General features: G+C 41.5%; 1 protein-coding gene across 1 annotated transcript in view; it reads right to left on the bottom strand.

The window, feature by feature from the left end:
- Window positions 1-13,081, bottom strand: part of ECT2 (epithelial cell transforming 2) — a 297,161-nt gene that overhangs the window by 252,889 nt on the left and 31,191 nt on the right. Inside the window, exons 7-11 of the mRNA XM_078665446.1 lie at window positions 10,269-10,376; window positions 4,261-4,334; window positions 3,728-3,858; window positions 1,319-1,434; window positions 1,145-1,207 (exon numbers count right to left, since the gene is read on the bottom strand). Coding sequence (XP_078521572.1) covers window positions 1,145-1,207; window positions 1,319-1,434; window positions 3,728-3,858; window positions 4,261-4,334; window positions 10,269-10,376 — 492 coding nt within the window. The remainder of the gene's footprint in view (window positions 1-1,144; window positions 1,208-1,318; window positions 1,435-3,727; window positions 3,859-4,260; window positions 4,335-10,268; window positions 10,377-13,081) is intronic.

The following is a 13,081-nucleotide window of genomic DNA, read 5'->3' as shown; positions in this document are numbered from 1 at the left end:
AAGAACATCTAATCCACAAAAGCGACCCATCAAATCACAAACTGATTTCAGTAATACAACAGCATTATAAATTGTGTGGTGATTTCATTTCTTAAAAACAATGTAAAAGAGGTCACAATGCAAGCACATGACTGTCACATGGAACATGCAATAGCAAATGGAATGGGGCAACAAAGGATCAGATTATAAAGGAACAGATTAGATAGAAGTCGAAAAGGGGAGTTCAAGCTTTGCTAACCCCAGGAAAGTTAAGACAAAGGAGGGAAACAAATACAGTAGCATGAAGACCAAACGTTTGCAAGAATGATATAAAAGCAAATGACAACAGGACTAAATGAGGAACAGAGGACAAAAACCAAGAGGAAATGAAAAATAAGTAGAGCATAGGGAGCTTATAGGGAAATTAAAGAAATGAAAACATTTTAAATGACAAATCAATTAAGTATAACATGTAGTGAAATATTGTAGAAATAAATTAAGGATACAACCCAGCACTGCTGGACAAAAAACAATGTTTCTAGCTTTTTCTAAAACCTTTATAAGGCCTTGGGTATCAGAGGTAATACTTTAAAAGTGTTGACGAATTGGCCTTTGAAAGGATACCATAATGACAAATACAAAAAAGCCAATGCAAAATTCTAAATCATGCCTCGTTTTTTCTAGCTCCAGCAACAAAACTAAACTTTCTCTCCAATTCGTACAAAACCTACATTCACCAACTCACAAAATAACCACTTTATTTTTCATCAAATTTATCTCCTAGCATAATAAAGCAAATTCATTAAATGCGGTCTCCCCTTGCACAACCATCAACGTTGTCACATATGTACAGCACACACAACACCCCACATTTTATAATCACACATTCTGTACTGGTGTTTCTTTAAGAACAATCAATTGCCCTTCTTTAAATGATTCCATCTAGGGCTCACCATTATCTTCAGAGTTTCTGGATTCTTACATTGTCCAATGACAGTCAAGAATAGCTGGTTTGTTAAGTAAAAGACACAAGCGTTTAATCGACCAGAGGGAAAATGCTGATGTATCTCTGTGCTATGCATTAGCAGCAATTACAGAAACCAGTGTTTCTGCTTTTGTAACGGGTGACCAAAATGAAAGAGTATGTTTGTTCATAAAGTCTAACCTTCTCAAACGAATACATAGTTTCTCCAGCTCTGGCATCCATCTGAATGCTTCCCCAGAACCACTAAGAAAAAGAAAAGCACACATCATATGTTAGATTGACAAAGTATCCTCACTAACCTTCCCTGCTCACATTACCAAAATGTTGAAATAATATCGGTCTTACTAAACATACCTCTTGCTTTACAACATAAAGCTTTTTTGAAGGCTCAAAATGAAGTTGTTTCACTGTATTTTCTTCCACAACAAGATGAGAGCAATTTTCATTTCCAACTGGCAAACACTGGCCACCTAATAGAAAAAACATCCCAAATAAATCTATGTAAATCGGACTGCATTAATAGAAAAAAAGTCATTTGCATGAATCTACAAGATCAGATGGTAGCAGAAGATTCCAAAAGTGTTGGATAATTTCAAAGGAGTGAGAATTTAAAGTAGAAACCACACCCAGAGTTTAGTTGCCAAACTGATTGTACAACCAGCAAGAACAGATTACTCTACTGAATAAGTAAACAGGTTGCCATGCTGAAGGTTTCAGCTTTTAAGACTGCAGCGAGAAGGCCATATCCCTAGCATATCAAAAACTGATAACTCACCAGATCCCCTCACCACTATCAAAGAAAAATGGCAGGCAGACATCGGGGAACTGGATGAAGAGGATTGGGAAGAAGCCCTGTCGTCCCCAAGGGAAGTGGCCATATCGAGTAAGTTAAGGGTGATACAATAAAAATACTCTACAGAATATATTTCTCGCTAAGCCATTTAGTCAAAATGGGCAGAACGGAGGAGGCAACCTGTGGGAAGGGGGTGCGGACTGTAGGGCACATACTACAACATGGTGTGGGAATGCCCCAGATACAATATTTGATTGCCATAATTCAGAAAATGTCCAAAGTAGTAGGGGTGGTCTCGTCTAATGCATTAGTATCCCTAGGGAGTGGGATAAAAAAAAATTGGGGGTACAGTTTGATTTCAGTGACATACTACAAATCTCCAATTGGACACAATTGCAGTAAAACCACTTGAAATGTGTAGGACCGTACTCCTTTTTGACATGGTCACCTCCACCTTTTTTTCCTTCTACATAAGATTTCAACTGGAAGTGGACTGGGTTCCTGCCAACCAGGTCCCTGGTGCCAGACCTTTTTCAAAACTGTAAAATTGTTAACCCAATTGGCAATACCTCCAAGTCCTTGTAAATGATACCCCTGCTTGAGGTACTAAAGAGGATCGCCCAAGGCTACAGCATTAATTGTGCCACCCTAAGTGACCCTTCACCAAACTTGTGCAGGGCTACTATTGCAGGCTGCAGGTTTTGATGCAGACGAAGCTGAAACCAACCCGAAACAAATCCCTGTGTGCCAGGCCCCCCCAACACTGCATGTGCTGCTTGTAATTCACCTATAAACAGCAGGCCTTACAGCTTTAAGGCAGGGTGCTTGGTAACGTGCGGGGGCATACCTACATGAGTATATATGCCCCTGTGCTTGACAGTTCCATTACTGTTAGTCCAAGAGGACAGGGAAGCCATTTATGAACATGTGCTGGATACTGGTGAGAAAGAACTCCCCAGCTACATGATGGCTTCACTGAAAAATTGGGGTTTGGTAGCAAACATATCGTATTGATAAACTCGTACTGATTCCAGTGATGTAGTTACCAATACATGCACCCAGATGGCACCATAGAGTAGACTCGTGAAAACCTACCAGCTTCTGGCGTGCCCACTGACTGGTTTCTGCCAGCCTTCCACCCGAGACACTGGTCTAACCGCCTTGGTGAGAGCCTTTCTGCCCTCAGGAGACCCAGAACAAAAGCCTGTCTGGGAAGAGTGCGTCAGACTCTCTCCCACAGGATGACCAGATTAGTCTTCCTAGCCGGCTAACCTGTGTCCAGAGTCCCATTGGCACCAGGACAGGCAGAAAATTAGCTAGTCAGGTAGGCATGCCACCTCAAGGTTAGTACCACATCGAATGTGGGCTAAACGGAGTCATTTTTGTTAAAGCATACATAGGAATTCTGGGGCAGGGTTATGGTAACTTCCCACAGGAAGTGGTTATATAGGGGGCGTAGTGACCCAAAGGGTCAGTAGCCCATTGACTACTACCCTATACTCCACTAAATTCAGTATTTAGGGGAGCCCCTGACATCAGAAGAGCAGATCCTGCACACCTGAAAGACTAAGAAATGAGAAAAGATTTGCGTCCTGCAAGAACAGAAGATCTAGCAACTGCCTTGATGCCAACTCGGACAGCCTGCCTGCTGACTTCGCCAATTGCCATACAAGTTGACGGTCCTGTAGCCAGCACCTCACCCAGGAATCAAGACCTCCCACAAAGTAGCAGCCCTGCCTCCTTGCAAGCAATTAAAAATCCCTGTAAGACTCCATGATCACAGAAAAACAGACTTCTGAAAACACCACTGAACCCATCGCTCCAAGCCAGAGTTGAAGTGGGCCAACTGTCGGCGTAGTAAAATGTATATGTATACCATTAACATAGATGTTTTCGGAAGTGAATATATGCCTCAGAACACAGCTACACCTTCGAACAATGGCTTCTTAAAAATAAACTGTATTCCATACCATGTGATACCGCCATTTCTTCCATGCTGGCCTTCTCCTCGTCGGAAAAACCAAGAAAACTTAAAATGCAGTCCTGGAAAGGTGGAACTTTGAACTCGTTCCTAAACTCCTCATTGGCTGCAGAAAATCCCCTAGAAGCGAAGTTGTGAAACAAAAATAGTCAAATATTTGGTTTTTTAAACTGAAACGTGAATGGAAAAATGAGAAATGGGTAAAGTGCATTCACCAAAATCCTTACTAGAATATTGTGACCACACAAGCAAAACAAAAAAGTAGTGTATACAAACCATACAATATTAGCTTCAGAAGATATTTATTCTAATCAATGGAAAATGCTTGGGGTATTTTGCAAAATTATTCATTTAAACATTTACTGAAAAGTAATGATTTCTCACTTTCATTTCAATTTCCAAATTGTACAAAATTATAATGTGCAAATCATGAAAGCAAAGAGAGAAAAGAACGTCCAGCAGTGTTTAGAATGCTTTGGATTACTAAAGCTACCAATGAAGGGTGGGTGGTACCATACGTACACTTCATTTCTTTTCTCCCAGGCTTTCAGAATCCATTCAGTTTTCATGATGGGAGTGCCTAGACTCACAGCGACCTAAACAAAAAGGCACAATAGGCAATTGTAAACACAACAGAAAACTACTACTTGCATCGCAATCATTACAGGACAAAGTAGAATGGTCGATGCACGTGCTGGAAATTTGAATTAAGAAATACAAGGACGTAGGAGCTACATGGCAGTTGAATCAGGAGCTGGGAATAGGAAGGGAGGTACAAGATTTGTTCCGACAAATCTTAATTTGCACAGGTAGTGCTGGAAATGATTACCTGAAGCAAATTCAATTATGCATTTTCCTTTCAAATGCAAAGTGCAAACCACACTTCTAAAAGAAGAGGGAGTGAGACATGCTTATGGATGTTTGGGAAGATACTCAATGGAAAACATGACTTTCATACTTTCGCGATAGACCTTTTGGGACAGAAGCTTTAGAGAAGATGCTGTAGTTATGACAACAAAAGAGGTTTCTCCAAAACATGGTGATGTGTGGCCAGCTAACTCCAAAGAATGAAAACGTAGGTAACTGGAATTTTGTTGCAGTTGGGCTCCCACATTTTGCACCCTTTTTAGCTGCTGGATACAGATTTGACTGAGCACAGAGGCCGGCTAACCAGACCTTAGGGCCAGTGCTCCTTCCTTACAACAAAGGGATGGCTGATTGTTTCACTATTGGGAGAAAGGACTTTAGCACCCCTGTAAGTCACTAGTAAATGGTACCCAAGGTGGTATGGGTACTAAAGAGGGTTCCTAAGGGCTGAAACATCTTAAGCCACCCTCAGGGACCGACACAAATTCAACAGACTGCCATTGATGGCTTCATGACCTTGTGCACTTCAGGTGTGAAAACATGGCATGGCACATTCCTGTGTGACATGCCAAAGATATTGCATGTGTTATACGTAGGGTACTCCTACAGCAGCCCTTAACAGCCCAAAGGCAAGTTGCATTAAAGCATGTGAGGACATATATGCATGAGCAGCTGTGCCCCTGTAAGGTCTAGTCAATGACTTTATATTGCACATGAACAGGGAAGCCAGTTTGTACTGGGCAAAGCCAGTTTTCCAGCTACATAACGGATTCACTGAAACATATGGTGTTTGGTATCAAACAACTTGTATTAATAATCCCACACTGATTCCAGTGTTGAATGTATTAATACATGCACCCAGAGGATACCTTCGAGGTACCCGCTGAACCCTACTAGTCCTCTAGTATGCTGGCTGACTGGTCCGGTCTAGTCTGCCACCACAGACTAGACCGGTCCCCTAGGCTGTGACCTGGGAAATGGATGACACCACCCGTCCCCCCACGGAGGCCTATTTGGCACCAGGACGGGCAAGAAATTAGCAATGCAAGGAGGCGTGTTGCACCCTCAAGGTGGGCAGCCTGAAGTGGACACGAAAGCAAGAGTTCCAACAGTTATTGTTTGGTGGCACTAGGAACTCTGGGACAGGGTGATGCCCACTCTCCACAGTAAGTGCTTATCTAGTGGGTGTAGTGACCCAAAAGGCATGTGGCCCATTGGCTACTACCCTTCGCTCCCCTGAACGCCTCTAAATGGAGTATTTGTGGACCCCTGACACTGGGAAATCAGGTTCAACTACTAGGAACCGAGAAATAAAGAAGAACCGAACAGAGTGAGAACTGAAGACCTGCACCAAATATTTGCACAAAACCCTGCAAGGCTGCTTGCACTTTGAACATGCTGGACTCCCTCCCGAAAACCCCTAGGGGACTGCCTAGCACTTCTTTGTTGATTTCCCTTGAAGTAGAGGGGCTCCTCCCAAGAATCTGCAGGATACGCAAAATATATGCTAGCCCACTGTGTTGCTAGCCATCAGACTCCCCGAAAGAGCACCATGATAGGAGAAAGGTCTTTGTGCTCCAGGAGGTCAGAACCATCTCCTTACCAAGTTTGGATGACGTCCAGGAGACGCCCAGTACCCATACCTTAGGAACCGGCGCAGTTGCAGCAACAAGGCTAGTTGGTGGTTTAGTCCTGACTCCAACAGCACAAATCGAGACCTACCATTGATGGACGTCGGGATTCACCAGGGCAGCACCAAGAGGGGCCCTGCTGTCCTGTTTTCCTTCACCAGGTCCCCAAGATCCACAATGAGCATCAGACTGAACCAATGCCACAAAGTACCCGTGCCCCCACACACAGAGTTCGAGGGAGGAGACTGTGCCAATGTGGTCCTGAGACCCCCGACCCCCCCCCCCCCCCCCCCCCCCGGAATCCTCCCCCCACACTGAGCCAGCGTTGGCCAGACTGGTCCCCCAGTCGCCATCTGCAGTTTTCTGCAGGAAACCAGAACCGCAAGAGTTTTAACAGCGTAGCTCTGTCAGACAAAGCCCCCCAGCCAGAGTTAAAGTAGGGAGACTGTGTCCCTGTGTGCCCAAGACCATCAAGACGTAAGCCGCACCTGTAGGTTCTACCAGACTGGCCCCCCAGTCCCAACTTGTAGCCTCTTTTCACAGGTACTGTTCCCCCATTGAATTAAACTGGGTACCAAACGCCAAAAAGCACCCTTGTAACCAGACGCGCATGAGCAGAGGTGACCCGTGGTGCTGCTTTGGACCTTACACCACACTTACCTTAGGTCCAAAAGAACAGTCCTGTAAGTCGTTGCCAAGTGACTGAATGCAGTAGGTTTCCCCCCCCACATAGGCTAACATTACCGCTTTAAAGATAAATACGCTGGGCAGCCTGTCTGAGTTTTTGGCAGGTAAAACTCGCGCCTAAGAGGGAGGAGTTTTTGGACATAATACAGCCTCCCCTCGCAAGAAAACTTTACACACAATTAAGACATGGTTGTCTACCTATTGGGGCATTTACGTGTAAATGGAATGGACGAGAAGAGGGAATCTGCCCAGTCTGTAACACCAAAGAGGATATTGTCCATGTCTTATTTTTCTGCCCAGCCTACAGTACAATAAGGAGATGTTGGTTGACACCGCTATACAGAAATCTTGGTTTAAGACAATGTGCTCAAGCTGCTAGAATTTTACGATACGATACCTCCCCCTCTATTGTGTTTGCGGTATCCCGCTTTTTATATGGTATGTGGCGCAGAAGGCTCACTTTAATGAATTGTAACAATATGTGATTAACTGGTATGTTTTGATACCATTACCTTGATATCTTACTGTTTAATAACTTTTTAACTATGTATTTTATAACTACTTATGTATTTTACTCTATGTATATATTTTATTTGTGCTTTTATGGTCTATGACCGCAATAAAGTTATCAAGACATAAATACACTGCCTTTTCTACGTCTTGAAAAATCATCTTGAAAAGTCGTTACTAGATTACGATGCTATTGGCGTCTACATTCATATTAAAAAAGCTCTTATCATAAATTGGTGTCGGATTTCTTGGAGTGTGTCTTGCTTACTGACTGCGCAATAAATGCTTAACACTATCCACTGATGAGCCTCAACTGCTCGCCCGCACTTTCACAAAGAGCATTTTAGGATTATTTTAACCCCTGTAAGCCTCGGTTGGACTCTACATAATGCACCAAAAGGAAGGAGACTGTGCAGAGAGCCAGCTTCCTGCAGAAAAGGAACTTAAAAATTGCTGTACACACAAAAACACATTTTCAATCTTCGAACTTGCAGTTCTACCGATTTTACCAAAGGATCATTTCTAAAGATACTGTATGCATTTTGATAACTAGCTCTATAGGTTAAACAATTCTCAAAGATGTCTCTCAGGCACAGGCCATTGCAGATTGTTGAATTATAAGAAAAGCAGTCTTTAAAAAATAGTAAATCGAGGAGGAGTCAAAACATGGGCAAGATGAGGCATATAGGCAACACAAGGATTCTGCTAGATAAATATCTAGCTGTGCAACTCCAAGCTATAAAAAAGTGGGACTTATGCTGGACTGCAAAGGGACTGGATGGATATATAACAATGAACTGGCCTCATGCCGGCAGATACCAAGTGCAGAGGTTAAAGAAAGAACAATTATTTTGGGGAAATCTGTTGGAAAAAAGAAAAAATTACAAATATATTGTTTGGAGATATACATCATTGATCAGTTATTAAGTCAGAGGAATAGATAGTGCATAATGTGAAACCTATAGTTATCTGGGGCTTGGTGATCGGTTAAAAACAAAATGCACTATGTTGTCGCACTATTTCAATGTGTGTATATATTGGTTATGATCAGTCTGCCCTGGAACCGGAAAGGAAACAAAGATAATACAGGTGAGCTAATAATACAGGTGAGCTAGAAAGATAGGGAAGAGCAAGGAGTAATTGACCTTTGTATGAAACATCCGCTTATTTGGAAAATGGAGTTAGGTTTTGAAAAGTATCTGGCAGCATAGGTCCTGAATCTGCTAGAAGGATGGCAACGTACAGATTTAGAAGGAGGTAGAAAAGGTAAGTGCTTGACAACCGTGGTTTGTAGAAAACAATGTTTACCATTGAAAGATAAAGCCAATAATACATCAATTAAATTATGAAAGACTGGTAATTGCAACAGGACAACCTCGTTACACACCCTGCCATTCAAGGTGAAAGCATTAGTCAGTTCTTCATTAACTTGCTGTAAGCAATCATTGCCTTCCAGGAGGCACAATAGAAATTCAACAGCTCCATCAAAACAAAGCAGCTTGACGAACACGGTCAATGAAAGATGCAAGCATGACTTGATGCAAACATGACTTGCACAGGAAAAGTGGCGTCAGTGATATATTCAGAAACTAAAGATCTGAAAATGTGGGTATCATTTGTTCCAGTCAGCAACAAATGGGGATTCTATCTGGTAAGCAAGTTAGCGAAGATAGGGACAGCGTGGGGAAATTATCTTGTACTCCTACACTACACTTATTGCTGCAAATGACAGTTGTGTGGGACCAAACAGTTGAGTATTAGCCTATTCTGAGCTAGGAGCAATATTTCCTACTCCACCTTCTGGGATGGACCTTTTCCTGTGGTACTGAAAGAGGGCCCCGAGTAAACACATAAATCGGAAGTAGCCAGAGAGGCCTGGCCTTCAAATTGCACTTATTGATTAAGTCTTAAGGACACAGAAAAAGAACAGTGTACCAGATATTCTGTAAACAGTCAGGTCCACATCCCTATCTTCTGTCCCTTACAAGCATTCAGTTTGCTAAAGTCCAAAAGATTTTATATAGGAGATAATTGTATAAGTAGAATCATAGAATTGTAAAGTTCAACTTCGTCAACTGAGTAAAACACATTAAAAAACTAAAATTAAATTATTTAATTCCTGATCAGCATCTTTCAGACTTCGCAACTTAAATAGATGGGCTCATTTTAATTGTTCTGCCTTGGAAAGGGACTTACACATGTGGAAACAGTATGCTTTTCTCCAATGTGTTCCGATTATGTAGAAGACAAGAAAGCTATTAAAGTACATTCTGGAGCATATAGCAATGTAGAAGTCGCCCTGGTCTCTCACTATTGAATATGTTCTTTGAAAGGCGCAGAGTTGATAACTTATCTCCGGGTACATGGATACAGCGGACTCAGTTAAACAATTACCAATGTTTTATTTTTGGTATCCTAAACACAGACTGGTACAACCTCTGACCAAAGGGATCTAGTATAAAATATCCACTCTAAAAAATTTGGCAAACGCCAGATGGAAACCAGATAAATGACCGAGGCATTACACTGGCAACAACCCTATCAAAATGACCAAACACACCCTTCTACACTAGAGTGGATTACTGAGGGATATTTGGCAGGCACAATCTATTGGAAATAGGATACCAGCATAGAATTGAATTTGTTCCATTGTCATTGCGAAGTGCTTGCTACTCTTTACAATTAAAGAAATTGTGTAGTAGACAAATGGAGGGCAGATAAGAGTAGTGTAATGGGGAAATCAGACTACTAACCAAGTTATTGTACAATAAAATGAATATGGAAAACGTTTACCAAAAAGAAAGAAAAAAAAACTTTGCATTAATATGAACATACCCTGAATTTGTCTCCATGCGTAGAACTGGCAACAAGGTGAGTAACTTTAGAACTGAAATCTCTTTTAATGGTTCCTCCCATGTGATGCACCAAATTAACAAGTCTTACCTGAACAGAAAAGGAAATGGGTTCATGTATGATATGAAACACATTTTACTGAAATGCAACACATTTTATATTGAACCATGCTTTTAACATTTCATATGGTCAACTTGGGCTTGAAAAGTACACAATAGAGGCGAATAGGCCATTGGCAAATACACTTCAACTGCAAAACTTTGTTGCAGCCAATAAAAAACATTGAAATCCATTTTTTTTTAATAAGGGCTAATAAATCTGCATGGCACCTGACCCAGCCACCTGTCCCAGTTACTTTAATAAACTTTAAACACAAACAAATGTCAAGTCGGTGTTGTAAGTTGCATCATCAGAGACTAAATGGCCATTGGCAGATTGGAATATGCTGTGACTACCTTGCCGATTGATTAGGTCCAGGCCATAAACCTATAACAATAGTCCTGAAACCCAGGCATGTGTAAAAGAGTAAGTCTATAGTAAAAACAATAGTAAACAGAAATATCTAACCAACATTAACCAGATTTTCATTGCCTTTATATAGAAATCTCATTTGTTGTTTCAATATACAAGTTTAGAAACAAGTGGATTCTTGAGACAGGACATCACCCAGAACTTGTGAACTTGTCCTTCATCTATCCTACATTGTTTCTATTCTACTCCCCTCTGCACAAGGCTTTATATAGTAAAATTGACCATTTATTTAGGTGGGTACAAAAGAAGCACTCCACCATCAGGACACAACATTTAAACTATGGTACACAATTTGCATATCGTCTGGGAAAATACAGAGGATTTCTCAAACCTTCATATCATGCGCATCACAGCACAAAATGTAGTGCTGCTCCCTAAGGAAATTTCCGCTCACGCTGCATGAATTGTACCCATGTCTTGCCTGACCGGAAAAAGAATGAGCCACAAGCCATTCCTCTCACTCAAAACAAAAGGTGGAGAGACCTTCCATTAGAGATCTATTTTATGATCATTTCGTGTGCAGCATGTCTTGTGTGATGAAGCATGTTACATGCTATACACCCAATTTGATGTAAACAAAAAAAACTCCATTTTATGAAGCAATGCATGCAATAGCTGTAGTGCCTAATAAAAGCTGTTTGACTAAAACAGTAGCACTACTAAATGCGTGCTCAAACCCCAAATTCTCTATTAAAAAACTCCATGCTTTCTAAGTAGTGCACGCCTTGACACCATGGCTGCAAGGGAAGGTGAACCGGTTGAGCTACACCTTTAAAGGAAAAAGCAGACTAACTTGTATATACCATGTGCTTAGGCAAAGAGGCCTAATCAAATGTTTCTATCAAGGTAGGAGCCGAGCACAAGTGATCACCCCTTGCTCCTTAAGACAACATTAGTCAAAGGTATATAAAGAGCCAGGGTCATGGTGAGACCGTGTGCAGAGGGGCGATTCAGACGGACTATATTTACATTGCTGAACTGATTACAACACAAGTTATTCGGGGGAAATAAATGCCACTTGGCATAATTAAGACTTTGTAAACCAATTGAGTCATACAAGTTAGATGAATAACAACATTTAGAGATTCAAGGTAGGGAACACAATAGGTTAGGGATGTGTGATAATTTGATTGAGGCACATCCAACAATTGCCCTAATACGAAAATTATCTGCAGTCATTTATAATAATTATGATTATTCTGATATACATGGTAAGACAAACACTGCATAACTATAGAACTTCAACAAAAAAAAATACTGAAAAATAATTTGAGACAAGGGTCAGGTTTAAATTTTACCCTCACTTGCAGATAATATTCGGATGGGTTTGCCAGACTGTCACTGCTTGAGAGTAACTCATTAGAAAACGAGTGGGAAGCCTGCCAGTTCTTTTCCCAGAAAAGGCATGCATTCCTTTTTTGAACCAAGGTCTACCAGATGTTACACCTGTAATGCTGAAGTGATCAAAAATTACTTTGCTTTCTTATAAAGTATCGGAATGAGAACCAGCTTATCCATCTTAACCGCTTCCGTGCGGCGCGAATTCCCCGCCCATGCTGACTCCGCCTTGCGCGGGCGGAGTCATGACGGAACGGTTCCGTCATGAGCACAGCTCAACCGACGCTCATGACGGAACCGTTCCGTCATGAGCATGGAAGGGGTTAAAGACGGGTCTAATTTTTCGCAAATACTTCAAAAACATTGACAATGCAGGTTTGGTCCATGAAGCAGGATTCAAATCTCTCCTTGAACAGGTAGGTCTTCAAGGTTTTCTAGAAAGACTGAAAATCAAGGGAATTTCTCAGTACAGGATTCAGTTTGTTCCAGAGTCCAATTCATAACACGCCTGTGGTTTCTGTATCTGAAGCTTGGAGTTCATCTGGACCACTCGTTAATTGTAGCCTGATATTGAGCAATATAGTCATATCTGTAATGTTTAACCATATGCGGATATTCCAGAGATTGTACACCAAATTGCCTGCAGGAAAATGCAATACATTCTAGGAAAGTCACAATCTGGGTCAAAACAATGCTCTAGTGCCTCATAGCCAGGTTTGTGCTATACAACTGCAGAAAAAATGAGCTTACAAAAAATCCTCCAGACAGCCATAGTAGTTCTCGCAAAAACGGTCTGAATTCAGGATAAGTTCAATATGAACTTTTGTTGGAGATAGTGGGAGAATCTGTTTCAACATTGTAATGTATGAAAGTGGTCGGGATCGAACCAAGCAGAGTTGCATGCCTTCTGTGTGGGGTTAGCGCTG

The sequence above is a fragment of the Lissotriton helveticus genome, chromosome 11, assembly GCF_964261635.1.
Source record: "Lissotriton helveticus chromosome 11, aLisHel1.1, whole genome shotgun sequence".
NCBI classification, from domain to species: domain Eukaryota; kingdom Metazoa; phylum Chordata; class Amphibia; order Caudata; family Salamandridae; genus Lissotriton; species Lissotriton helveticus.
Note: the sequence above shows the minus strand (reverse complement) of the source record. Positions and strands in the feature narration are given on the sequence as shown.